Raw genomic sequence first — 26,180 nt, 5'->3', positions numbered from 1 at the left:
ATTCAACGCTCACCTTGTTTATATTCAGCATAAAATACGCACCTACGTATGTGTCTGTATTTCAGTAATAAAAATAATATCAAATCCTTCAATTTTTTTATACTTACTTATTATGAGCTTCAAATATGCTAGGGAACTAGGACTCTATTTAAAACATAATAAAGTCGTGCTTGCAATGTTGGCCATATTAATAGGCTATCCCTGACAAAATCGTTCTAACGTTTACCACCGTACAGTCCAGTTTGTTATAATAATGCATACCGTTCAATCATTTTTTACCATTTCTAACACAAGTCTCAAATCGAACTGATTCCTTACACCTACTTATAAAAAAATCGTTAACCCTGTTTTTAATTATTTTTTTTCACAAATCATCATGTTTTGTCCTCACTGATTCAGGATATTATGATGTACTTGATTGATTTCAATACAGTCTGTTTGGAGCTGGTATTGAATAATCTTGAGGAAGCTAAAGCGTCTTGACTGAGAGCAGAGCGTCCCTACGGCCAATCACATGAGTCAGATATTTACCTTGCCAAAGGGAATGAAAAGCAAATAAAAAGTTTGTAAAAGATGACAAGCTGCGAAGCGAAGAAGGTAAAAGGATTACTCGCTTCCTCTTGTGGCCTCGTAAAAAGTATTTCTGCTGTTTTGTAAAATTCCGGTTCTTATTTGAATTGTCAAGCCGTTGTCTTTTGTTATCTACAATGGGAGTAAAGCTATTTTTCTGGTACGTTCGTTTGTGGACCGAGTAGGAAGATTTTCAATAAACAATAATGTTCATAGTAGTTCAAATAATAACTTCAACAATTTTTTGAAATAATATAATTAACTATTACAAAGTCTTTTGATGCCTTTTTATTCCAATATTTATTTTTTGAATATATCTTTCACCTATCAATTATTTATAAAAACATTTTATGATTAAGTTTCATAGATTTGAAGGAGATTCTTTAATTAGGGATCTTTTTAAAGAATTTTGCCTAACACCTCATTGAAATACTCATACCTACCATTGTAAAACAGGCCTACACTTGAATAAACACGTGCTTTATTTTGGAAACAGGTTCAGATGTAATGCATTACGTAATACAAAGTAGAATAAGGATGTTTTAATGTATTTTAATCTACACCAACACTTGTGAATTTTTTATAATATTTGTAAGGAACATCAAAACCCTGTTCAAATCTAATTTTATCAGAAATTATCATTCACTACACATTGTTCAAGACAATCTCTAGATTTTTTTACTAAAAAGGAATTTCCTGACAACTGTAATAATGTAATTCCTTTAAAAACTACCTTTGTCTTGTTTTCCTAAAAACTATAGACGAGGAAAAAATGAATCACACTGGCACGTTAAATGTTGATACAGGTGAACTCGCACAGGTTGATCCATCGATCGTCCACTTTCAATCAAATTCACTCAAACTGTTTACTTTTAATTTTAATGCAAAGCAATCAAGTCCTACATTAATATTGTTCGGCAAATACACAATGTCGATTGACCCAAGTCATTAAACATTTTGAATCCGATCGATAAAGTGTTCAAAATGGTGGGATTAATTAGTGTAATGAACAAGGAGTGCTGAGTGGTGAGAGGGGGGGGGAGACAGGTACACGATAAATGTATTGAACATGGATTTACTTACCTGGTCGATTAAGCAATTTACTGTATTATATCACATAAAAGGTATGTGATAATATTTAATTGCTTGCTCAAGAAAACAACTATTTAAATTCTCAAATTTTAAATTTTAGACACACGACTAATTTATACATTTTCAGAGTGACAGGCATTCTCAAATTTATCAATATAATAGGTTATTCTTTGAATTACTCGGTTAGGTAGAGAGGTAAATTGAAGGTTTCATAGGAGTCCAAACTTGTTCAGGTACAGTGTTCGAAATATATTTTCCTTTTGTAATAGTCTAACATGTCACTGTTATTTGTCACAATAAATCTTCACCAAGTACAAAGCAATGAGTATGCCTAAACCTGGTGAATTGAGCAAAACTCCCACAACAAACTTACAAATCAATACCATAGATAAAAACATACTCCCCCAAGTAGATTTCTCATTCTTATGCAACAGCTGAAGACAATTTTATTGTTAGTTCTGTACGGTTTATGTAGAGGTCGTGTTTTGTTTACAATTTGTTTCCCGTTAATACAGTCATTTAAAACCTCGTTTAACCAAATAATACGATCTAATCATAAACAATAAATTGTCCCCTAGTTATTTAACCAAACAGTAAAGCACAAATCAAGAAATTAACCCTAAAATAATAGAAACAAAATTTCGTCGACACTAGCGCCCAGTGTGGCGTACATGAATTAGAAATGAAAAACGAGCTTCAAAATTTACAATGGGATGAGAAGTCTACTTGTGTTGGTTAGTCTATGTCAATACCAAAGGTGTTAGCTACTCAAACCACCCACCAAAGCACATTGAACTGTGCCATAAGTCTCTAGTCAATATGTTTTGAAAGGACATATGATTAGTCAATGGGTGATTCGATTCAACCGCTTACCTTATAAATCTGTCAATACGGTGACCAGGCCAGTCATCTTATTTCTTAAACCTCGGGGGAAATTTCCTCCTAAAACGTTCTTCATCCCCTCAGAGTGTGGGTTTATCCCTGTTGTGACCCTAAAACAACGGATTCCACTGTCTCGAGTGTTTTCTTTCGACCTTTGCTTGCTTTACTTTCCCTAAAACTGTTTACGTATTTTGTATTGTCTTAATTGGCACGTTTTGAGTTATAGCGTTTCTGTTAAGTTCATAAAAAATTGTCTGCCTATCACGGATTTCGTCACAAATTTTATTGAGTTTAGTTGTATATTTTGCATTGTTATAAGTTGATTAATTTATGTAAGAATTAATTTCTTAACAAAAATACACTATAGTTGCATTATTGTTTAGGGTCCATCTCCATTGTGAAAGTATGTCTTATGAATAGTTCACTTTATACAATAACAGATTTCTCTGTACCTAATATCCTTTTTTCGTCTGTCCATTTTAAGATTTTTATTATTGGTGTCATTTTAATGCTTATGATCTAGCAAATGGAAGAACAATAATTATGAAAAAGGAAAGGTCCAAACCTGCTGCCCAATTTGCTTTCATCGATTTTAAACATTGCAGTTTAACAGCTATAAATTACCTTCATTTTATTTTAAACTACAGTCAGTTTTCAAACAAAAGACCAAACCGTTTGTAGTGAGTCTTAAAAAGGCAATTTTTTTCATAAATTGTAGCCTGTTTGAGGAAGCCACATCCCTCGTTATGACATATATCTGCAATTGACAAGTATTGAATACTGTAAATTAGCAGTTTAATTCATATTGATATATCTCATGCTCTAAAATATGTTCCCAATAATATTCTCAAGTACATATTAAACGTAAAAATTATATTGGTTTACATTCACACACAATCTTAATTAAACTATACGTATTACCCTTCTGCTCAAAACCAATTTGCTCTACTAGATTTAATCAGCAATACAGTATAAACACCTACAACATAAACCTACCACAGTAGTGAAAATGTGGTACGAATTTATGTCCTAGAGTTGAACTAATTTACTGCAAAACCGTTTTACACCTACACTTCTGACCGAATTGGCTGTAATTTCTCATGTAAATTACTCTGTTGAAATAATTAAATTAACATATGAATTGCTCCCTAATAAAATGAGTAATTAGCCTACACGATGTGAATAGAGAACATAACCAGCAAATGTACAACATGTTGCCTCAGAAAGTTTGTAGCCTGTTTACCTAACTTTCCCCTTCCCCTTTATTCTCACCCCTTCTTTCATGTTCACTTTGTTCAGATTAATCCTGAGTAAAACTTAATTTCAATAAGTGCTCTTTTCACTTTTTACCGAGTAACAGTTTACTTTCTGATATTTTTCAAGCGCCAAACTTTGTTTAAGCTAATTAATCTGTTAAGGACAACAGGTGTTCATTAACTTTGAACATCTTGCTGTTATTAAAATTTAGTTACTCAAAGTTTATAAAATGTTTGAATGTTCACAAGTTTTACTTTTTCCTCCTTATGGTAAAGAAAAAATAGGTATAGAATAAAATAAGTAATCATTTTAATTTAAGGTAATATGTATGTGGGCCTTTTATGTATGAGCAGCACCAACACGTAAAGTAAATCATTTAGTAGGTAGTATTCACGATTTTTAATGCAACTGTTTGTTCCAGATTTTCTCTCGGTTTGGAAAAGTTTTGAAAATCGTAACCTTCACCAAAAACAGTAAGTATAATTTTGGTTGGTTTCATTAAATATTTGTTATAGCCTAGTTGATTTTCAATATTAATCTAAGGTGTTTATGTGGAAGAGAATGTGATTTAAAATTGAATCAGTTTTGATTTGAGTTTATTGTAAGCTAATTACTGCCACTAAGTTTGTTAAACAATATAATTCCATTCAAAGTATTTTTTAATTTGTCATTTTAATAGTTTTTTCAGAATTCAAAATTTTTGAAACTCAAAATAAAACTATTTATTTTCTCCTCTGGGTTCATATTAACAATGTATTTTCTATGTATTACAAAATAGTCAAGAATATCTGTGTAAAAGTTAGCACCCCAACCTAGAATTAGCACAACAATAAATTAACTGTATCACTTTAAAAACAATATCCATATACTTCCTTCACATCACTAACACCTTGTGATGAGTAGAAGAAACCAAAATCACAGTAATTTCATTCAATGATAGCAGTACAATTGCTCTTTCCTACTCCTAGGATGTTCATCGTCAGTTAGACCAAGATGTTAGACCTGAAGACCATGTTAGTGTTGTATCCTGTTTTTAGTACTGCAGGTTCAGTAGGTACATTTTATTTTTGTGCCACTACAGTTAGTTTTATTGCACTGTAAACATTACTTGTGTTACAGATTCGTTCCAAGTGCTTATCCAGTACCCAGATGTTGTCACAGCTCAGTCAGCTAAACTGGTAAGTTACGTCAACTGTAACTGTTCCGAACCAAAGTAATCTCCAATATCCCATAATCCTTGCAGCGGCTCCAACAATTCATCATCCCTCTAATTGTTTTTCTGTTAAATTTACATCCATAAATCGATACTTCATAAAAGAATTGAATCTGAAAAGCTTGAGGTTTGTTTCGGAAGCTTTCTTTATAAGAGATGAATGATAACCGAAATAGGGAGGGGAGGAAATAAGGATTCAGATGCTCGGGCTGCGATAGAGGGCTATATTTTATTTGGAGAATGTACGGAATGATCACTGGGAACTTTTGAAGTAGTACATTCAATCATATTGCTCATTCGTCTGTAAATTTGTCTTTATCTTTATATTTTACTTCAGATTAATTCTCTCTTCCCAGTCAGGGTTAATTTTGAATTTTAATAATGGTGTTGATAAATTTTAGTTTAAATTGAGTATAAGTTTTAGGGTAGTTTGTGGTGTTGTTTTGAATTTAATAACCTTTTTCATTGGAAACAATGAAACTGTGTAACAAACTTAAAACAATAACACACTAATTGTTCCAAATAAAGTGATTACATGTTCCCCAGATCTTCTCCTGTAAGGGTAAAAATCTTTTCCATAATTGTATTCATAAATCTTATTTATTAGATTTAATTTATCAACAAGAGCTTAAAATGTGTAGGTGTATTTTAGTAACTTGACATAATTCAGACTCAATAGCTTTTTGAAAAATTAAAAAGATTAATAAAGAAATTTTAACCTGTTATTATTTAAACAATTGTTTGGTTACTCAAAAAACCCCTACAAGCTGAAGAGTTATATTTTGAAGACAAATATTGCAACTCATGAAAGAAATTTTACCTCCATTTCCATTTACAATTATTTGCAAATTTAAAATGAAATACGAAAACAATTTACATTCTGAGATAAACACAACCAAAGCTAAGTCGAGAGGTAAAATATCTTTCTGTAATGAAGAAGACATTGCCCAGTGAGTCTTCATTTCTCTTAATTTTATCTCGCTTTAAGAGTACATTAAAAATAGAACGCTACCTCCCTTTGCTCCCTCCTTCATTTCCTCACAATTTCCGTGCATTAAATAATAACAATAGCCACGTTCTTTATGATTATATCTCAAAGCCGTGTTTGGGAAAGGTTTCGTGAACCTCGTTACATACTCGGCTCCGTAAAATGATTAAAATTTGAAAAAATAATAACCCCGCAGCAGATGTAAGAAGGCTTAGGTCGCATATTGTTAGAAAACATATCTCATTACTCTACCATTTACTGTCTCATTTATTAATTTGTTGTTAATTTTACCTTTCCTGTGCTTGACCTGGCGTGTTTACAAGTTATATTCACAGCCGCTTTGTATTGTGTGGGTTGCTGTATTATGTACAGGATTTGTACGATTTGCATCCTCTTGAAGATTCTCTGCTCGGGCTCTATGTAAATAAGACATTTCTCCTTTCCATCCCCTCCCCTCTCCATCTGTTCCCATTGTCGTCACAGTTTTCAATTGTGTCTCTTTCAAAGTACGAGATCCTTATTAATATTTCGAGCTTTTCTATTCTGTATTTCCCAGTAGAGTTCTTATAGCTGTTAATTATTAGATTTATTGATAAAGTCATAATTAGTTGTCTCAATTGTTGTCTTAAAACAAGTTACCTGATAATCTTCCTTGATAATTTTAACAGTAAGAAAAATTGTATCATTCACAAAAATGAAGAGATGTTGCTAATGTACATAATTCATTAGATGAAATTTTAACTGTAACAAAATTTGTTTAAATGGAAAATTCAACAATTTTATAGAATCCACAATTGAAAAATTAGTTAATGTATTGACAATATGATATAGTGACTTTTATTTGTCATTTGTGGCAGTACTCAAAATTTTCTTGAATATACCATATCGTCAAATTTTGTTTTGATAAATAATTGTTAACTTATAACACCATGAAAAGTTGTAAACTATTGTGAGAAAGGAGATGGTCCTCATAATACCAGAGGTGCATGATCTCGCCATGAACGTTGTAGGTTGTTAAATAAACCATTTCATGATCAATCTGATGCATAAACAAAGCCATGCCCCCTCGTAGTCATTAAGAACTTCATCGGTGATTCTACACTCCGACCAATGTCACAGAATACAGTCACATGGTCCATTTATTTTTCTTTCTCTATTTTGTGTATTTAAAAAAATCACTTATTGTTTACAGTCTCTCGACGGTCAGAACATCTATAACTCATGTTGTACACTGCGCATCGAATACTCCAAACTGTCCAGTCTCAACGTTAAGTACAACAACGACAAGTCCAGGGACTACACCAACCCTTCGCTGCCCAACGGGGAGACGGGGCTTGACGGGGTTGCGCTGTCCGAGCAATTGTTACCTCAGCTGTTACTAGGCGGGGGCAGTCCGGCGCTACAGGCAGCGCGGCGTAGTCTCACACAGGGCGACCACAACAGACTAGCAGGTAGGCAAGGCGTTTGCTGGGCTGGGGGAGTTGGTACATACATCTATCAGTACATTGGGTGATCAATGTATCAGAAAATAGAGGTTGATCAGTATATCAAATAACTGTGGTTAAACAGTACATTAAGAGAGGATAGGCTCTATTAGGAGGTTATCAGTCAATCAGAAAACTTTGAATTATTAGTACATTAAGAGAGGATAGGCTCTATTAGGAGTGCAGGGGGGGGGGGGTTATCAGTCTATCAACAAATTTGGACATATCAGTACATTAAGAGAGGATTGGCTCTATTAGGAGAGGGTGGTTATCAGTCCATCAGGAAACTTTGGACTTATCAGTATATTAAGAGAGGATATATTCCATTAGGAGAGGGGGGCTATCAGCAGTCTATCAGAAAACTTGGACTTATCAGTATATTAAGAGAGGATAGGCTCTATTAAGAGAGGGGGGCTATCAGTCTATCAGAAAACTTGGACTTATCAGTATATTAAGAGAGGATTGGCTCTATTAGGAGAGGGGGGTTATCAGTACATCAGAAAACTTTTGGACTTATCAGTATATTAAGATAGGATATACTCCATTAGGAGAGGAGGCTATCAGTCAATCAGAAAACTTGGACTTATCAGTATATTAAGAGAGGATTGGCTCTATTAGGAGAGGGGGGTTATCAGTACATCAGAAAACTTGGGCTTATCAGTATATTAAGAGAGGATTGGCTCTATTAGGAGAGGGGGGTTATCAGTCTATCAGAAAACTTGGACTTATCAGTATATTAAGAGAGGATAGGCTCTATTAAGAGAGGGGAGTTATCTGTCTATCAGAAAACTTTGACTTGTCAGTACATTAAGAGAGTGTAGGCTCTCTCAGGAGAAGGGTACTATGCATATATCAGGGAGGTTAATCAGAATATCAGAAAAGGGGGGCATATTAGGGCATTATAAGAGAACAAACTCTTCAAGAGAGGGGGTTTACAATATTTTTCAGAAAATGGGTATTTATCAGTTAATCGGGAACAGGGAGATTCCCAGTTTATCAGAACACAGTGATTTATCAGTATCAAGTTAAAGGGGACATTGTTGTTATTAATTAAGAAAATATAAAATAAGTGAAGTACATCAAATTCTTAATGAATATTAGGCAGGTCAGAGAACTTATCTTATAATCCAAGGTCATCGTAAAAAAAATGAGAAAGTCCACTTTTTGAACAACCAATAAATGTTGCAACATAGCACATAACACACATAGCATGTTGCATTCACTTTTTGTATATTTACGTTGTATGGATCTCTTTTGAAAACTTGCAATATAATATTTTGACCATCAACGACTACCCTGTACTGATAGATGTTTGTTATTTATGTTTTTTTCCTTTTTATACTAAATAATAATATATAGTTTTTATTGATACTAACCTAAAAAAATGTGTTTGGGTTTTAGTTTTTGTTTTTGTTTACTTTTTACCTTTATAGTTTAGCTACCAATTAATTCATATCATAGCCCAGTAATTTTATATTTAAAATATGCTTAAAAAATTAATAAAAATTCCCATATTTGTATTATTTTTTTGTATTTTAGTTTTAAATTTCCCATTTTAAGTTACTTACAAAAAGTATTGTTTGTTTTTCTATTATTTTTTTTACTACATGAGAGGCACAAGTAAAGTTAAGTGATTGGTTTTCTTTGAAAATTTAAAATATCACCCTGATTTAATTGTAGCCAAAGATTAATGGTACATATTTAGACTGTTGACTTTACTTCTGCCTTAATCTTTTTTAAAGTTTTGTGTGTTTCCCCTTTAATTTAAACACTTTACAAATCTTCTTGAAATATCTTTATCTGTATTCTAATAAAGTTTACATCTAAGTAAGGGTTAACATGTGTGAAAATTAATGTTTTTTGTTGGTGAAGAAATTCAGTCGTGGATAGCTGCAATGAACAATGGCGTCATCGCTCCAAACCTCAACCTGGAAAGTACGTTATCAGTCTACGACTGAATTGTATATAAGTTACTTACAAATTAGAAAATGCATGAGGCGGCTTTGGGAAGGTGTCATCCTACTCATAAATAATCCATTGCTTTACTTTCTTTCATATAAATCTTTAAATAATATTTCAATTCTAAACCTTCTAAAAATTAGGGTCTTGATAAATACTATAGATTGATTATTATGTTAATAACTACTGTTTAGTTCACTTGTTTCTTCTTCTCTCTTCTCTTCTGTATCGTATGTAGTAGTCTTTTTCTTCCTTTTCAACAAATCTCCCTGTAAATAATCGACTTATAATTTGTTTTCAATCCCAAAATATATCTCGTAACATAAATATTCTGAAAGATTATTTTGTTTAATCTGTGGTCTTACCCTCATTGATCAAAATAACATAAATTAATTAGAATATAAAATTATTCTGTGAATCAACAAATTAATAAAATTGTCATCGTGTAACCTTATGCGTTGCTTAGGCAGTCATCCGTCCTTTTTCCAATAAGAAACGCATTAAATATTATATACTTTTGTAGTGGAACCCCCAATAGTAGTTCTTCTAGTGCCAGATCATTTACCACCCCTGTTTTCCCACCTACTCTGATTTTGTAGATGAATTTTCTCGAATATTTCTTTCCCGGGTAAATACAATATGCGACTTGCGATTTGGTGGACTAGACTATATGTTGTTTCAGGGGCTCAGGGTGTTCTTGCGTCCCCATTCACCCCTCTCCACGGGCTAGGATCCCCGTTAGCTGCCCCTTACGCTGGTTCGCCCGTCGGAGGTACAACTCCGCCACTTATCCTTGCACTACACAGTACACATGACTGTAGATATTGGAGCAGATATGACAAGCTGATGTGAACCATGTTTCTTTGATAACTTGTTCAGGCTATGTTTGATCTAACATGAATGGTGTGTTGGTTATGCTATTGCAATAAATTGTAAAAACGACTCAGTGATGTTATGGGCTTGCGCACCGGTGCTGTCACTTAAAGTTTGTCTCTACAGTTAATTCTTGTACTGATCCAAGCTCATCTCTCGGTAATTATGTCGGCACAAGCCTTTTAAGTTTCTTCAGGCTGGTAAATACAAATTTAAGAAACCTCCGAACCCCTTAAACAGTTTAAGTGGAATACTTAATCTATGTCTAACTCTAAACCCGACGAGACATGGTTCACATACATTTCAGTGCAATGAACAATGAAATGCCTTGTCTGTTTCACTGTCCACAGTCATTGCACTTCAGTTCACCCTCACCATGTCTTGCATGCAGCTTTTGTGTCGTCAACTTGCAGAAATCATTTTGGCTTCATCAGATCAAAGTTTTGGTCAAGTCGTTATTCTTTATGCCAAATAACTAGAAAGTGATAACTGTGTTATATTTTTAATTGTGCACCCAGTTGCAATTTGTGATGTGTCTATAAATAAATATCTTTCACACAACAGCTCAATGTTGAATAGGAAGAAGACAAGGGTTTAAACTTGATCAACCATTTCCTACTGATGTTAGTCAACACTAATGCTTTGAAGAAAATCAAAAATAGCCGGTCAAAAAAAAAAATTTTACGTTTGTAAACTGGTAAAGAAAATAAAGATAGTTGTCTTGCTTTACACTTAAGATACAAAGCAGTTTCATTATTTGTATCAAATGTTTAAGCATTCTAGTTGTCTGTGTAACCATACTTGTGCATGACCTGTATGTACTCTATTGCATGCAGTATGCTTAATGTAACGCTTTCAATGTTATAACGTATTACATTTTTATTCTTTAAGAATAATAAGACTTAGGTTAACTTTTTATCAAGGTTTGCAATAGCATGTAATCAAGGGTAATTGAAAATGAGCCTTGTTATCAAGGGCGCTTGTTATTTAGGTCAAAGGTCTTCTTATTTATGATCCACTGTAGTGATGTTGGCCTAGAAGATTAAATTAAGAATGGGTGTTTTGTTGATTATACTCTTATAAATATCTGTTATGAAACTGATTAGGCAGTTGTGTGTCTTACATGGTAAACACGGCTTAAGTTATATGTGTAATAAAAGCTATCCATGGATCCAAACTAAAAATATATGTTATACGAAATTTACAGAATGAGCTACACCTAGTTAATATTGGCAGGGCAAAAATTTGATCTCATATTTAACTTGTATGGCTTAAAAGTTAATATTATTCTGCTATCTACCAAAATAAATTTGTTTCGTTCTTGAAAATATTGAATACAGTTTTTCCTATTGTTGGTGTTAAAAACTTGTCAACAGTTCACAGATCAGTAAACTCAGCCCAACTACTCAGCGGACTGTGTATTCTTATTCACCCTAAAACATGTTGGCTTGTCAAAATAAAAGTAAAAATAATATCTGAAGTGCTTTGTATTTTGAGATTTGATTGGATAGGTAGCTATTTCAAGTATGTTCTTCAAATTAACTAAAAATCCCTAAGGATGTAGCTTAATCTTTGTTTTAAGGATTTTTGTTAAGATCAGACTTACCTAAGATCACACAATAAAGGTTTAAGTTATCTGTCATCTATCAAAATGGTCCATTGTAGTACAGTTAACTACACAATTCGTTCACAGAAAACACTCAAACTCAAACATGTATTAGATCATTCAGTCGATCCAAAATCCACACATCAATGAAGCTGGAAACTTCTATCAGGTATAGGACCTGCAATCAGTTTTACATCCACAAATTATTTTTAATTACATAAAAAACATTTTAGAAATGAAAGCTGCCAAAAACATCTTATTACAGTGGTACAAATGATGTTAGTCCTACACAAAACAATGTAGGCTGAACATGTACCTGTTTTGCAGGAGGCATACCCTTGGCGGGGTTCACCCCACTTGCGGGGGGCAATGCTGCGTTGGCTGCTGCGGGGGGCATGAGACTAGCGGGGGCCATGGCTACCACCTGTGTACTACTCATCGGCAACCTGAATGAGGAGGTGAGAACTGTTTCCTGACATTGTATAAAACTTTAGTATAGTGTAGTTGCGTAGTAACTCCATAGCAGAATCTACATACTTGTATTGAGTGTAAAGCTTTCAAGGTGAATGGTTCTTGTAATTTTAACTTTTTCTTCCAAATGAGAGGATACCTGGTGATAAGTTAGGGGTTTATGTGGTCCATTGAAGGACTTGGATATATTTAGAGCAGTGAATTTTGAAAGACATGAATTTTTCTTACTAACGTTTTATTGTTTTCCTTGTAATAGAATTTTTGTAATAAACCTTTTTTTTGTAATAATATTTAAAACTTGTTGTTAGCCAACGGATTTATGGTTAACACATTCGAAGAAATGAAAATTAATTTTTGAGTCTCAGGATTAAAAAATTATTAACCCCGTTACGCAATTAAACATTTTAATACTGTTTAAGTACTGTCATAAAGAATTAGATGACAGTGCAATATGTAAAATTTAGTTTATATTAGTTTAAATGCTTGGTTAACTAAATAGTCATATATTTATTTTGTGATTCAAATTTTCAGCCATTGAAAGGCGAACATGAAAGCTTTAATAGAAAGATGAGGGAATCTTGAAAAACAAGACTAATTCTTAATTGCCACAGTTTTAAGATTATCAAAGCAACTTACAGGGATGTTTTCTTGATTCATTGTATAACCTCACTTAAAAAATTAATCTTTAGGGACCAAAGAGAGCCTTTGTTTTCTCCGGCCTTTTCATGTTATTACGTTGTAAAAGTTGTGTAGAGCCGAGGTTTGAGTGGTGTGCTAAAGAAAGGTTTTGGCCCAAAGGGATCTTTTCCTCCCTGTAATTAATATACAAAGTTTCCAGCTAAGATGTATGTGCCAGTGGATCGTTTTGGTTGTTAGTGGTAGCTTTAGCGTTGCGAAAACTCGCCCTAGGGATTACGCCACCACAAACCCTCGCCCTCTATTCAACTCTTTTGTCTGGATTCTGTTACGTCTACCCTTTTAACATCTTTAGAATACTCCTGGGAAACAAAAAGAGTTGTCTGTTAATTGGCGATAACAAAAGCTCTCTGACAAAAACCGTTGAAATTAACACGTTTATTTAATCTTTAGCAATATTGTTTTATTAAACTTTACACCAAACCCTAATCCGGTTTGGTTTTACCATTGAATAAATATACTATGAACATAAACAATTATTTTACCAGTAGCTACAATATATATTTTCAGTTAAAAAATTGTTCCTCTAAAATTGTTGATTAGTTTATCTTTGAATGCCATGATTTACGTCACGTGGAAACATTTATTTTTTATATCACACCCACCTAATTAAAAATGTACAGGGTACCTAAATACGGTAGCTCAAATAGTGGAAAAATTGTGTAAAATATAAATTATATTTTAATTTTACTGTATAAAGCTTAACCCTCAATATTTACTATTTACCAGAATTACAAATAATTGTTCTGTACATCTCTTTATTTTATTCTTGTTCTTCAAGCAAACCAGTGTTCTTGAGTAGCTATCTCATGCCCTGGCTCTAGATATTCTGTGCATTCTCTCAATGCAAATACTTGGCAATCTCTCATCAAAATAAATTAGTTGTAATGAGTAATGTACTGTATTCTCTTGTCTTTTTAGTTGTTAATTGTTTTCAAACTACATAATCTTACTTATCTGCATTAAATGTTTTCAAATTTTTATTTGGTTCTAATTACCTTGTAGCTATTTTAGATTTGGTTTTCCACTCAACATTATGTATACTGTTGCTTTAACTTTTATCTCTGTTTTACTCTATCTAAGAAAAGCCAGAGGATTTGGAATATGACATGGGTGCTACATTTAATAAACTAACCAATTATTTATAATTTAAAATATAAAAAGTTTTTACTGATAAAATATTTAAAAAATACACAAGCAATATTGTCTTTACAAATAATATATTTTATTAGTTTATTGCCTACTTCAATGATAGTTTAATTTAAAAGATTTATCCATTTAAAAATTGAATCGTAATATGCTGACGTTCATATCATGATATAACTTATGTACGTTATAGTACCTAATATATTTTAAGCACTGTTTGATTTGATTGTTTGTAGACTTAAGTGAAGGTTAAAATATCACAACAATAATTCAGCAACTACTTAATGGTTTTTGTGTGTAAATTAAAGCAATATTCAAACAAACCATCCTATAAAAAAATAAAAGGTTTGCCAGTATTCATATTTTTTCAAAGACAAATTTTTGTCCAAAGAAAAATAAATGTTCTGAATGGTAATGGTTTTTCATTTTTGGGAACATTTCAAACAGTTATTGAACTATTTTTAACATTTAAACACTCAACAAACATTTCATTGTGAGGAACATAACCTCGCATTGGTCCTCTGGCACTCCTGCTATGCTTGACTCTATTATTATGATTTATTCCTTAACACTGTGTTTTGTTCTCTGTTCTCGTCTGCGGCTGTATCGACAGGTCATCACCCCCGATGCGCTATTTACTCTGTTCGGTACGTCACAACTCACTTCTTTATCTCTCTTTAGCTCCATTTTACTCTCATTTTATTTTTAGTCCATTCTACAGTTGCCTGCTCGCTTATGTTCTTGTTAGAGCTTTAAGCTACAATTTGAAACTAGCTTTCCTACTTTCTATGTTTAGAACCTTTAGTATAGTACTTTGACTAACATTCAGCGTTCCTCGGATGCTGGATTGTTCACGGAAAAAAGAGAACATGACAAATATTAAGTTGAAGCATTGGCTTTGAAGATACCATTGGGGAGATCACATTTATACTAACCAGTTGTTGCCGTTTTGTTTGGATTATAGTTGAATGAGCCACATACAGAGGATTACGTGATATAAAATATGCTGTTGCTAACAATAGGTGGATCTTTCAGTTTGGCTTGGTTAAAAAGGAGTTTACAACAGAAATTACAAAATTTACAGCAGCACTTGTTACCAGAGGCTCATTTCAACAATATTGATTTTGATTTCAAAATGGCCACAACTTGAACATGGACATGGAATGTATATTTCTATCCACAGTCAATGGATAATGCTTTTGAACCAGTAACACATATCAAAATCTATACAAAAACCTTTAATTATTGTAACTGCTACATCATTCAAAACAAAGGCCAAAAATTACAGTTTCATAAAGAGATTTTTTTCTATCAAAAGGTGAGACAGCATAAAATATTTTTATGTTGGAAATCAATGTCAAAATATTATTAAATTTATTACTTTAATAATAATATAATAGATTATATGAATACAGTTTACCTGTGCGATTTGCTCCTTTGTAAACACAGAGTCTTACAGAGTGTCTAACATTCTTATAGGAGTGTACGGGGATGTGCAGAGGGTAAAGATCCTTTACAACAAGAAGGACAGCGCCCTTATACAGATGGCAGAGCCCCACCAGGCACAGCTAGGTTAGTACTGTTTTAATTGTGTTGGTAACTTGCACTGTCACAGCTTGATCTGCGACAGTGTGCTATGATATTTGCAAAGGTGTCCAAAGTGATGACCAACTTGGGAAATAGGGAATTATGTTCATTTTTAAGACCGGTAAAACGCTTTGTACAATACTTTTGTTCATGAGAGCGAATTAAAATAAAAAATTGCCAATAGCTTGTAGTAAACAATCATCCGTTGTGTTACATTGCTTCTTTTTCACATAATTCTGTTACGTAAAAAGATGTTGATTGTGGCAAATGATCACGGATATTGTCGTCAGTACAGGAAATGGTCATGGATACTGGCTGTACCATGATTTCTGGAAATGATTACGGATGTTATTCAAGAGATGACTACTAATTTTGTAGTTTTCTCAAGATTTTTAGGGTTTTTTCTCACTGGTTAGACATCTAGGATATAACATAGTTCATAAAAGAGTACAAGTCTATATATGCTCGATGTCCCAATTAAAAAATTCTCGCCCTCAAGATAGACGAGCAGAGATTAAGATGTAAGAGAAGCTTTTTACATGGTATAGCCCAACTGACACCGTTTTAAAGATGTTTGTTTAGTTTTAGGGGGAAATAGTAATTAACATTCTGGACTACTTCCTTCTGAAGAACTTTGAATGTGCTATTTCAACTTCTGGAACTCTCTTCTAAGGTAGTTACTGTCTGTTACAGCGATGACTCACCTCGATAAGCTCAAGTTGTACGGCAAGCAGATGAGGGTGATGCCCTCCAAACATCAGACAGTACAACTGCCCAAGGAAGGACAGCCCGATGCAGGACTCACCAAGGATTACACCTCCTCCAACCTGCATCGCTTCAAAAAACCTGGCTCTAAGAACTACCAGAACATCTACCCTCCTTCAGCAACCCTGCATCTCTCCAACATTCCGTACGTATGGGAGTTGTCATTCGTTAATTTAATAGAACACACATTTGTATATTTTGACAGTTACATTGTTTACTCCTTGCCAGATACATTTTCAAATGCTGTAATTTAAAACCATTATAAAGGCTTGTTTTATTGCAGATTTCTTTATGTATCTCTCACGTATTTCTGTTTTATTTTATTATTAGAGAAAGTTATCATTAAACGAGTGAGAAGGTCACTTAATTTGAAAGCGATTTATTACATTTTGTCTATTTATCTCCAAAAAGAACTTTGCAACCACTGTAATTATAATTATTTCTGATTGGTGTTTACCTATTTTACCTGATATAATGTAGTTAGGTTTTTTTCACCATCCATCAATAGGCATTAAGAAATCAATTCTTATTAAATACCCTTATGAGATCCTATTGTCAAATAGATTAGTTGTTATAAGAGTAATTATCTGTTTTAGGTCAACTGTCACAGAAGAGGAGATGAAGGAGGCATTCACCAAACATGGGTTCACTGTCAAAGCTTTCAAGTTCTTCCCGTAAGTTTAGCAATTCTACTATGAAAGTTATTGAATCAAATATTATCCAAGCAAAAATGTTTGACAAAATAGGCATATTTTTTAACAAATGAAGGCAATCAAGATAGATTACTAACTAACTTTACAAAACCGATTTAAAAGAAATGTAATGAGGGTGTTATTTGTTTTCCATTAATACAGGGGGCATAATTATACAGGGTTATGTTATGGCAATTCATATAATATTCTATATCACGTGTAAAATGTGTATAGCAATATGCCACTTGAAGATAGACAACTAACACTGATCCACAATGTTGTTTACTAGGTTTTTGTTGTTGTTGGAGTTTTGCAATAGTTATTTGTGTAACTAGTGGTGAAAGTGGCACTTTGCTGCACACGAGAGCAATGCGGCTCGTGCGGAATGATCTCGAGTGCAGCAAAGGCCTTTTTCACTCGTGTTACACATTATATTTTTCCTACAGTCACTATAAAGCATATAAATAATTAGTCTTTCAAACACTATACAACACGTTTTTAGGTTCAGCTGGCAACACAAATGGTGCCCTAGAGAAAGTAGTACCCGCGGTCCGTATCACTCCGCTATTTTTCCTCGGCAAGAAATGTGCTCCGCGTTTTGAGAATATAGTTCCGTATGTTTTTGTAATTTGAAGTGGTTTCCGTGCCTAAAAAAATGCTTTAAAGGTATTTTCTTGTTTATTAAGATCGTAGGAATGTTTTAAAAACATTTAAAAGAAAAGTCCAGAAAGTTCAGAAATACCGAAACTATAAACACGAAATGACTGGTTAAATCGTAGTTATAATAGTCAATCAGCTGCTCATAGTATTATTATCTTTAAGTGTTGCCAACCTATTTCCAAGCGTACACGGATTACGTGCATAATAGAACCACGCTGTTTTGTGTTGTTTCGTTGGAATCCTGATGTGCGGCAAAGTATAAACCGTACGGCAAAGTATAAACCGTACGGAAAAGTATAAATATGCAGCAATTAGCAGCTTTCTGTACTATAAACAGTACAAGGAAGCCAACTTTGTCGGGTGACTGTAGGAAAAATAATGTATAAATGGTGTGCAATATTTTCTAAGGATTTTCAGCTGTTAGCTGAAAAATTTTAAAACTATTGTTGCTGACCTATGGTAAAATAATGTTAAATGTCAGCAAAATATTGGGAAGATCGTTTCCATTTTCTTTTGCACTAATTATTTTAAAAAATACATTGTACTATACTTGAACTATTTAATGAAAAAAAAACTTTAAATTAATTTAGAGTTACTGTAAAATTCTCTTTAACATATTTTGCTTAAAAAAAGCTGCATTATTTCAGTTTTTACAATGTTTAATTTAAAAAAAATGTTTGTATAGGAAAGACAAAAGGATGGCTTTAATACAACTTGCCAACATGGAGGATGCTGTAGCTGCACTAATTGTAAGTTAATTTTTTTTAATTTTAATTATGTTACTGACTACCTTCTTAATTATGCAATTGTACAATTTTTATTTGTACAGCATTGGTAACCGTTCAATTAAAAACCAAACCTTTAAGATGTTTGGTTTTGGTTATGACCCCAGTTGTTGACGCCAATGATAACCACCAAAAATTTCATGTGTCTTCAGTATTTTTTTGGTTGGGTTGTGTAGCAATGATAAACAAAATATAAAACAACTGCAAAAATAGTGTTAGAAGATATATTTTATTACATTATTACATTCCTATAACAGCGCCAACATGTACAATATTAATCAAGAAGTGAAGTAAAAATGGATAAATCAAGTTAAATTAATTAGTACATTAAGAGTACAGTGAAGGAAATAGGTTGTTTTAACTGCTAACCACACTTTTTATTGGCATATGAAACAGTTATGTTGATGATGACTATTATAACCATCATGCACATAAACACTGAGAAGTTCTGATACAAACCAAACACTTGTGCATTTTTTGTACTATAATCATCTGTTTTGCTTGTTTCAGAAAATGCACAACTACCAGCTCAGTGAACAGAATCACTTGAGGGTATCTTTCTCCAAATCCAACATCTAGATGACGTAATTGAAGAAACCGTGTCGTGTTACGGACTTGTTACATACCTATCGACATTCTGAGTTTCTTCACCAGTTTTGTTATTTTGATCGAACTCGTACGTTCCCAGTATTCCGTTAGCCAAATGTTAGATGGACTGAAGCCGCAGTTTTCAGGTTTCTATGTTCGTTTTTTCGGTGACAGTCGAGTGGCACTCGAAGTGGAGTGTTTGTAAAAAGAAGTGAGGTTAATTATTAAGATGTTTTGTAGGGCATTTTCTGTGTTATATCGTTTATTGTGTAAAATTATTTTGTTACTTACTCGGACAACAACACAGATGTCGATTAGTTTCTATAGGTTTATTAGGGTAAATGTTTGTATTAAATTGAGTTTTCTACGAGAACGCAATGACAATGTGCAAAACCGCTTTGTTACGGCTTAGCGAGCCACGAGATCAGAGTCTAAATAACTTGGATTATACATATCGTATTTTGTATGAATTATTTTATCATTAGAAAGATTAGAGATTAGGGTAGAGACAAAGATTGTAGATCATATTAAAGTTGGCTTTGACGCCTGATTAATTTCCTGATTCGGAGTCTCCTACGATCTTTACTCAAATTATCAACTAATACTTATTAGCGATTACCCTTCAGATTTTTCTATTGTATTTTCCATAAGTGTTTCTGCAATGGATTTAAGTGTTTGAGCCCTTGATTAAATACAAAGAAGTGTTCTTTAATCTTGAATTAATCAACTACTGTATTGTTTGTAATTTTGGGGTATTTATCTTTGCCTTCTGTCGCGACTTACACAAACTCTTCACTTCTTACGCTGAACAAGTATTTCTATTTCTTAGTGTATGTAACACTAAACTTGTCGATTACATGTTTTATGGTCGCCGTGGTGAACGATATAACTTTTATAATCTTATTCATGTCTTAATAATCTTTAACTATAAGTATTTCAAAGTATTATTAATATTTTTATCCTACTTATAAGTGGTTTGTAACAGCTATTTGTTGATGAGATCTGGTTTCAGCTACAGAAGATTTTATTATGATCAAATATTGTTAAAAGTGAGTTATTTTTGTAAATGTGTACCGGTACTTATTATCAGTTTTTACACAAACCGATCAAAACGCAACAAATAGTTGTTAAATCGTATCATTACTTTATTGTGTTTACACTAAGTTTCAATACATTGGTAGGATTTTGTATTATTATTTATTTATTTTTCTTTCCTAGTTGTTGAAGGAAGGCTTGTGTACTATAAGTTGTGGTGGGATATGACGACCCAAACTTCGGGGCCAAATAAAAATGTATGACTCTACTTTGGTAATCTTAATTTTACGCAACTGTTGTGTAGTAAAACAGAGCCCGGTAATGCAAACATGTTACAATGCAAAAACAAGAATATTATGTTTGTCTTGAAAATATATTTTTAAAGTATTTTAATTTTTACAGTGATTATTTATTGCTTCTTTGATACAGTCTTGATTATTTAGAGCATTCTGTATTCATGATTTAGGTAGTATTTTAAAAGTTATAAAAAATAATTGTTTCTCTAGTTTAGGAGATAAGGTTATGGAAAGAGGAGTCAGAACAAGTTATAAATATTGTTAAAATAAAGAAAAATATGTAACGTACAATCAATCAAAGGTATGAACAAAAACCAAATGATAATTAAAATATTTATTGAGAGCATTTAGTTAAAATATTTTTATATGTCTTATATTTGTACCTTATTGGGGAACGTAACTATTCTTTTACAATACGACCAATGTTGCTGTAGCTTTAACTAATCTCAATCTGCAAATATTGTTAAAAAGATCTGTTTAATTAACATTCAAAATATTAATGATGTTTCATTTTGTGATAAACATGCTCTAAAGCGATTCAATACTATCACCTTGTACCCAGTATCTATACTTGTAGAAGCCCTTACGCTTGTATCATGGATGTATCTTAATCAATGGCTGACAATCATACTTTGCCCTACTATATCTATCTATAATATACATAGCCTATATCTATTTTTCGACACGAAGACTCTGTCAATGTTTTTTGTTTGCCAGCTTCTAGGGGGGTCGTTGCATAATGAACGTCGGGTAGTTCTTGTAGTAGTTTAGGTGTGTTTATATTATCTATTTACCTACAATTGTTAATATGAAGTAGCTTGTAGAGAACAGGGTAGGGATTAGATTAGAACCCGTTCCCGCGAGGATTATCATAATCTAAGTTGATTTAGTAGTGTTGAATTCGGACCAAAAAGGTACTCAGGGAGCGAGACAGATTCGACCACCAGAGTACCCGTAGGACAGGATTGTTCGTTCGTTCTGGCATTCATTATTTTATTACAAGTTTATCGTTGTTGTTTCTTGAATAGGCTTATAACATATCATGTAAAGTATTTATTTCCCATGAAACTAGCAAATAATTACCGAACAAAGCTTTTTTCTAAAATTCGGTTCGATTATGAACTCTACTGTAAAATAAAATTCTTTGTTCTTTTAATAGTGATATAACAAACCTACCCACGTCAATTTAATGCTCTACTCAGTTGTAGAGCAAGATATAGAAATGTTTTTGCGCAAAACTTCACAAAACGAGTTTTGCAATTCATCGCTTATCGCACACGCAGGGTATTTTGAAGTTAACATGTTATACACTTATGTTTCAGCATCTAAAGCATTTTGTTATGTATTGTAGCTATTTCAGTTTTTTTTCTAGACCTATTCTCTCTGCATCTGCTGTTCTCTTTTTTCCTTTTCTCTTATTACTCTTTCTCTCTTACTCTTCTGATCCCTCTTTCCTCTTCAATTTGTTTTATTTGATTGTATATATATTAAGGATTCTCTCTATTATTTCATTTCTCTATCATAAAATTGTGTGTTGTGTGTTGTTAAGATGTTTTGCTTTATAAAATTCATTATTCCGCTTTTCGTGTTTTCTTTTAATTTCCATATTCTTATTCTTGTATATTTTTATTTTACTATCAACATTAAGCGGCACAATTTTCTCATATTTTACTGTCGCAAGTCAATAACGCTTTTATGAGATGGGCAGTTACATTCAATCAGTATGCACAATTTATGTTACAAATACTGTATTTTGGTACTGTTAAGGGAAATGTTTGTATACAAGAATATATATTTAAAATTATTTGTTATTTAAGTACTACAGTACTACGGAGTAGAATATACACAGTAATTTATGAAAATGTTCCTGAACTGCTTACTGTCAAGGTTGTACATTTCTTTGCAGTTCCTCACTATGTGTTACTGTGTGAACCTTTGTAGTAACTTTGTACTTAACAGGTCAGAACTGTCTTTGACTGTTATCATGTGCCAATAATGACTCTGCAGTCCACAAACAGACTGTGTTTGCGTTGTATTTTGTACTTATCTCTGATCTATTGCTTTACTAGATATTTAGTTGGTAGCTCTTGAACGATTTCTCCCCTTTATCACTGTGCCTCGTGTCTTCTATGGGATCAACTTTACTCTAAACCTAGGCTAACGTTCTTTTTATCGAAAAGAAAGTCATTTAGCACGTTTTACCTATATTTTAAAAGCATCTTCAGAGATATACTTTGTCTTTTATCTATATATCAAACAATCTAGCTTGTAATAAATCGTACGATAATAGGTATATATTTCCAATATTCTTTTATAAATGATAATACATGAAAATATATTAAGAGTGTTTGTGTGAATGTGCGTTACCTACTCTACTATGTAGCTGCTAGATATGTGTAGACTAGAGGCATCCAACTTCTGAACCGAGGACCAATATGTTGAACAACTCTACCACCAACAGAGCTTTGAGTCTGTTGTGGTTTGGGTTCGAAGGTGGAGGCCTGATCCTTTAGTCTAGTTTCTGTCTGCTATGTAATCTCTAATCTGTAACACAAATTATCAGCTTTCTTTATAACAGAGTATTCTAGTAGAAACCAAAATATATAAACTTTCTTCTGCTACTCTTCTTTTCTTTCTCTCTACTTCTCTTCACGATACTTCCATTTATATTCCTTATGAATTCACTCGGCACCAAGCAAGAACAGATGGTTCAGTTTATAAAGTCGCCCTTTAGCTGACTTTATACTTTGGTTTTAATACAAATGACATTGATCATCTATTCGTAATTTATTATTACTTCAAAAGGTAGTTAGGTGCAACTTTTACACCATTAAATAAACTTGCCTTTAATTTATTTAATAATCATTGTATGGCCACGTTATGTTTGTTATTATGTAATTCAAAAGTAATAAATCAAATAATATCTACGGTTTTTATTAAATAATAATACGGTTTTCTAAAACCGTAAATTAAGACAGTTCTTGCTTGGTATCGAAGACAATTCATTGTTCTTCCTCTCTCTCTCTTCTCTACATGTGTGCACGGATCTCTACTAATCTCATCTCTTTCAGAACGGATGGAAAATCCCAATGTTAAATAAATAAACTTATTGTTACATTGAGTTTGTATGACCTGTTTGACCTGTCATACCTAACATTGATGTCTCTAGCATGTTACTAGCTCCTTGAAATTTCCAATATACCTTTTGTAGTTTGAATCTTCATCATCTATTACTAGTAAAGGTAAATACAGCCATTTTGTACGGTTTTACATAATATATATATATAACGCAAGTCACGTGTGATCGGACTTTTTAAAGTTTTTAATATTAAAAGGTTATAGTACGTGTTTGAAATATTTTCTGCATCGATATTCAACAGTTATGAGAAAATTAAAGTAAATTTTTTTGTATTTATATTATAGTTGGTGATGAAGTTTGTAAGAATCAAGTCGTTATCCCCAAACCACATTGAGATTTTGATACATTTTGAAAAAAAATATTTTGAAGCACATGTTAATTCGGCCGCTTAAGTGGTCTTACGAGTGGTTTACGGATTTTCAACTGTTATCAAACAGAAAGTCGGACAACAGGCAAGATGTAGCTCCCAAACGCTTAGTCTTCTGTCACACTTCTTGCTAGAATGCGAGAAACCTGCACTCATTGTTATGGGAACAAAGTTATGGTTGACTTTGCAAGCATGCTCATACGTGTTTCACAACATTCGACTCACCTTCACCGTAAGGCATGTTAGAGCTCTATAAGTTGGCTTATACAAATTTAATTTCAAACGCTTGGTAAAGTTTTAAGGATTTTACACGTTTCGGAACATTAGTCAACTTGATGCTAAAGGTTTGACTATTGAAAATATTCACATTTGTCTAAAATGTCACATAAATTACAAATTAAAAGTATGGACTATTCGGTGTAAAGAGTTTAGTCACAAAATGTATTTTTTTAAGACTGGTAGTGGTGCTACTTAATGACAAATGAAATTGTCGATTTTATATAATTTTAAGTTTTTCAGTTAGCTGTACATGAACTGAAATTGAGAACATATTTATTATTCAATTTACATTTCCTCTATCACGTAAGATTAGAGCTTGGGAATCGGGTGCACTCTCAACCATATTTGTTGCGTAATAAGTCTTCAGGGGACAGAAGATCCGGAGCCCGTCCATGTATTCCCCACGTTGTTAGTTTACTTAAACCGAGTTGTTGTGTTCATTCACAAAAATGGTGCATTTGTCATTTTTTTAGAATACTGTATATGTGTAAGATGTCTTTATAGTCTGTCCAATGTAAGTTTAATTTTCTTATTAGCCTTTGGTTTTTCATTCGTCAGAACTTTTCAATACAAGTGCCAAACGAGCCACTTCTATTTCGTGTCTTTTTTCAAAACTCGTCTATTCCCTCAGTTCTATGTGTTAGATGTGATATTGAATTAGATTAGATTACCACAATAGTTTTCCAATAAAACGTATATTTTCAATAAATAGGAAACATGTAGTTTTGAGGCTGTTATTTTAATGTGATTTATTGTAAATAAGTAAGTAGGGTGTGGGGGAAACGTTCCACGTCAGTCACCAAAGTGTCCATGGTGAGACTCAAACAAGGTACAAAATCGAATTTACGAATATAATTAGTTATGTGTACCCACCTTCAACAATATTGTTTGTTGTTATATTTACAATATTATTTAAAATTACTTTGGACAGATTATATTTAGAGATAAGTATTACTATAATTACTATTATTAAACGAAAGTATTATATTATTAATTAATTTATCATAAGGATACAATTTTTAAGATCATGGTGTTCTTTTTGTTTTGTAATAAAATAATTATAAAGAAAGTTTATTTTTATTTCTTTTTGTGCATACAATGCACCCTTACAGCAGCTCTCGATTGTCACCTCTTCACTTGAGAATCCTGCGTGCTCAACTAGACAATCACGAGAGACAGTTGGAATAGAAAATCTCTTTACCAAGTAATCTTTATAATGAGACTTCAATAGTACAGTAGTAGATGCTCTAATTTATTCCAGTTCTAAATTAATACAAATGATGATCATCAAAGTAATACAAGTTTAAAAAAAGTGTGTTTTTGATTGATTAAAAGGCTTGAACTGTTAAACATTTTATAACTTAAAACTTAACAAGCTGTTGGTCCGTTCTACGTACAGGAATCGAGTGGTCAGTTAAAACTGTGTATAATTCAAAACAGTTAAGTTTATCAAGGTTTTATTACTTGTATAAATTTTGACAAATTTTCTGTTAGTTTTAACGTGAAAAATCATCTTGTAGTCAGATGTCACGTGACCAAATATTTTTCATTCGATAATTTATAGGCCTATGCAATATGCATTTTAAACCAGATTATTTTACAATAAAACAGCAATTTTGTCGATGTAGAAAGCGTAGAAGTGAGATTTGCGGCCGATTCACACACCGATTATAAGTACCGGTACAAGTAGATAGAATATATAGTCAATTGAGAAGTGTATAGTCAACCATACCACCTTCCAGTGCATACC

At 32.7% G+C, this 26,180-nt stretch overlaps 1 protein-coding gene across 10 annotated transcripts in view; it reads left to right on the top strand.

Moving 5' to 3' along the window:
- LOC128995177 (polypyrimidine tract-binding protein 2-like) overlaps positions 1 to 25,482 on the top strand; it is a 533,132-nt gene extending 507,650 nt beyond the window's left edge. For 7 of the 10 annotated variants that reach the window (XM_054420103.1, XM_054420106.1, XM_054420102.1 and 4 more), the window contains 12 exons: positions 4,223 to 4,274; positions 4,921 to 4,979; positions 7,195 to 7,453; positions 9,359 to 9,421; positions 10,128 to 10,217; positions 12,252 to 12,382; positions 14,851 to 14,884; positions 15,717 to 15,809; positions 16,518 to 16,734; positions 17,186 to 17,263; positions 18,627 to 18,690; positions 19,237 to 25,482. In XM_054420103.1, the coding sequence (XP_054276078.1) occupies positions 4,223 to 4,274; positions 4,921 to 4,979; positions 7,195 to 7,453; positions 9,359 to 9,421; positions 10,128 to 10,217; positions 12,252 to 12,382; positions 14,851 to 14,884; positions 15,717 to 15,809; positions 16,518 to 16,734; positions 17,186 to 17,263; positions 18,627 to 18,690; positions 19,237 to 19,305 (1,209 nt within the window). In that variant the 3' untranslated portion in view covers positions 19,306 to 25,482. The remainder of the gene's footprint in view (positions 1 to 4,222; positions 4,275 to 4,920; positions 4,980 to 7,194; positions 7,454 to 9,358; positions 9,422 to 10,127; positions 10,218 to 12,251; positions 12,383 to 14,850; positions 14,885 to 15,716; positions 15,810 to 16,517; positions 16,735 to 17,185; positions 17,264 to 18,626; positions 18,691 to 19,236) is intronic. The other 3 variants (XM_054420104.1, XM_054420107.1, XM_054420108.1) reach the window with 3 other exon arrangements.
- The last annotated feature ends 698 nt before the right edge of the window (positions 25,483 to 26,180 follow it).

The sequence above is a fragment of the Macrosteles quadrilineatus genome, unplaced genomic scaffold (assembly GCF_028750875.1).
Source record: "Macrosteles quadrilineatus isolate MER2022 unplaced genomic scaffold, UCM_ALF_1.0 Scaffold_5__1_contigs__length_97177068, whole genome shotgun sequence".
Lineage (NCBI taxonomy): Eukaryota > Metazoa > Arthropoda > Insecta > Hemiptera > Cicadellidae > Macrosteles > Macrosteles quadrilineatus.
This window is presented reverse-complemented; position numbering and strand designations above follow the sequence as displayed.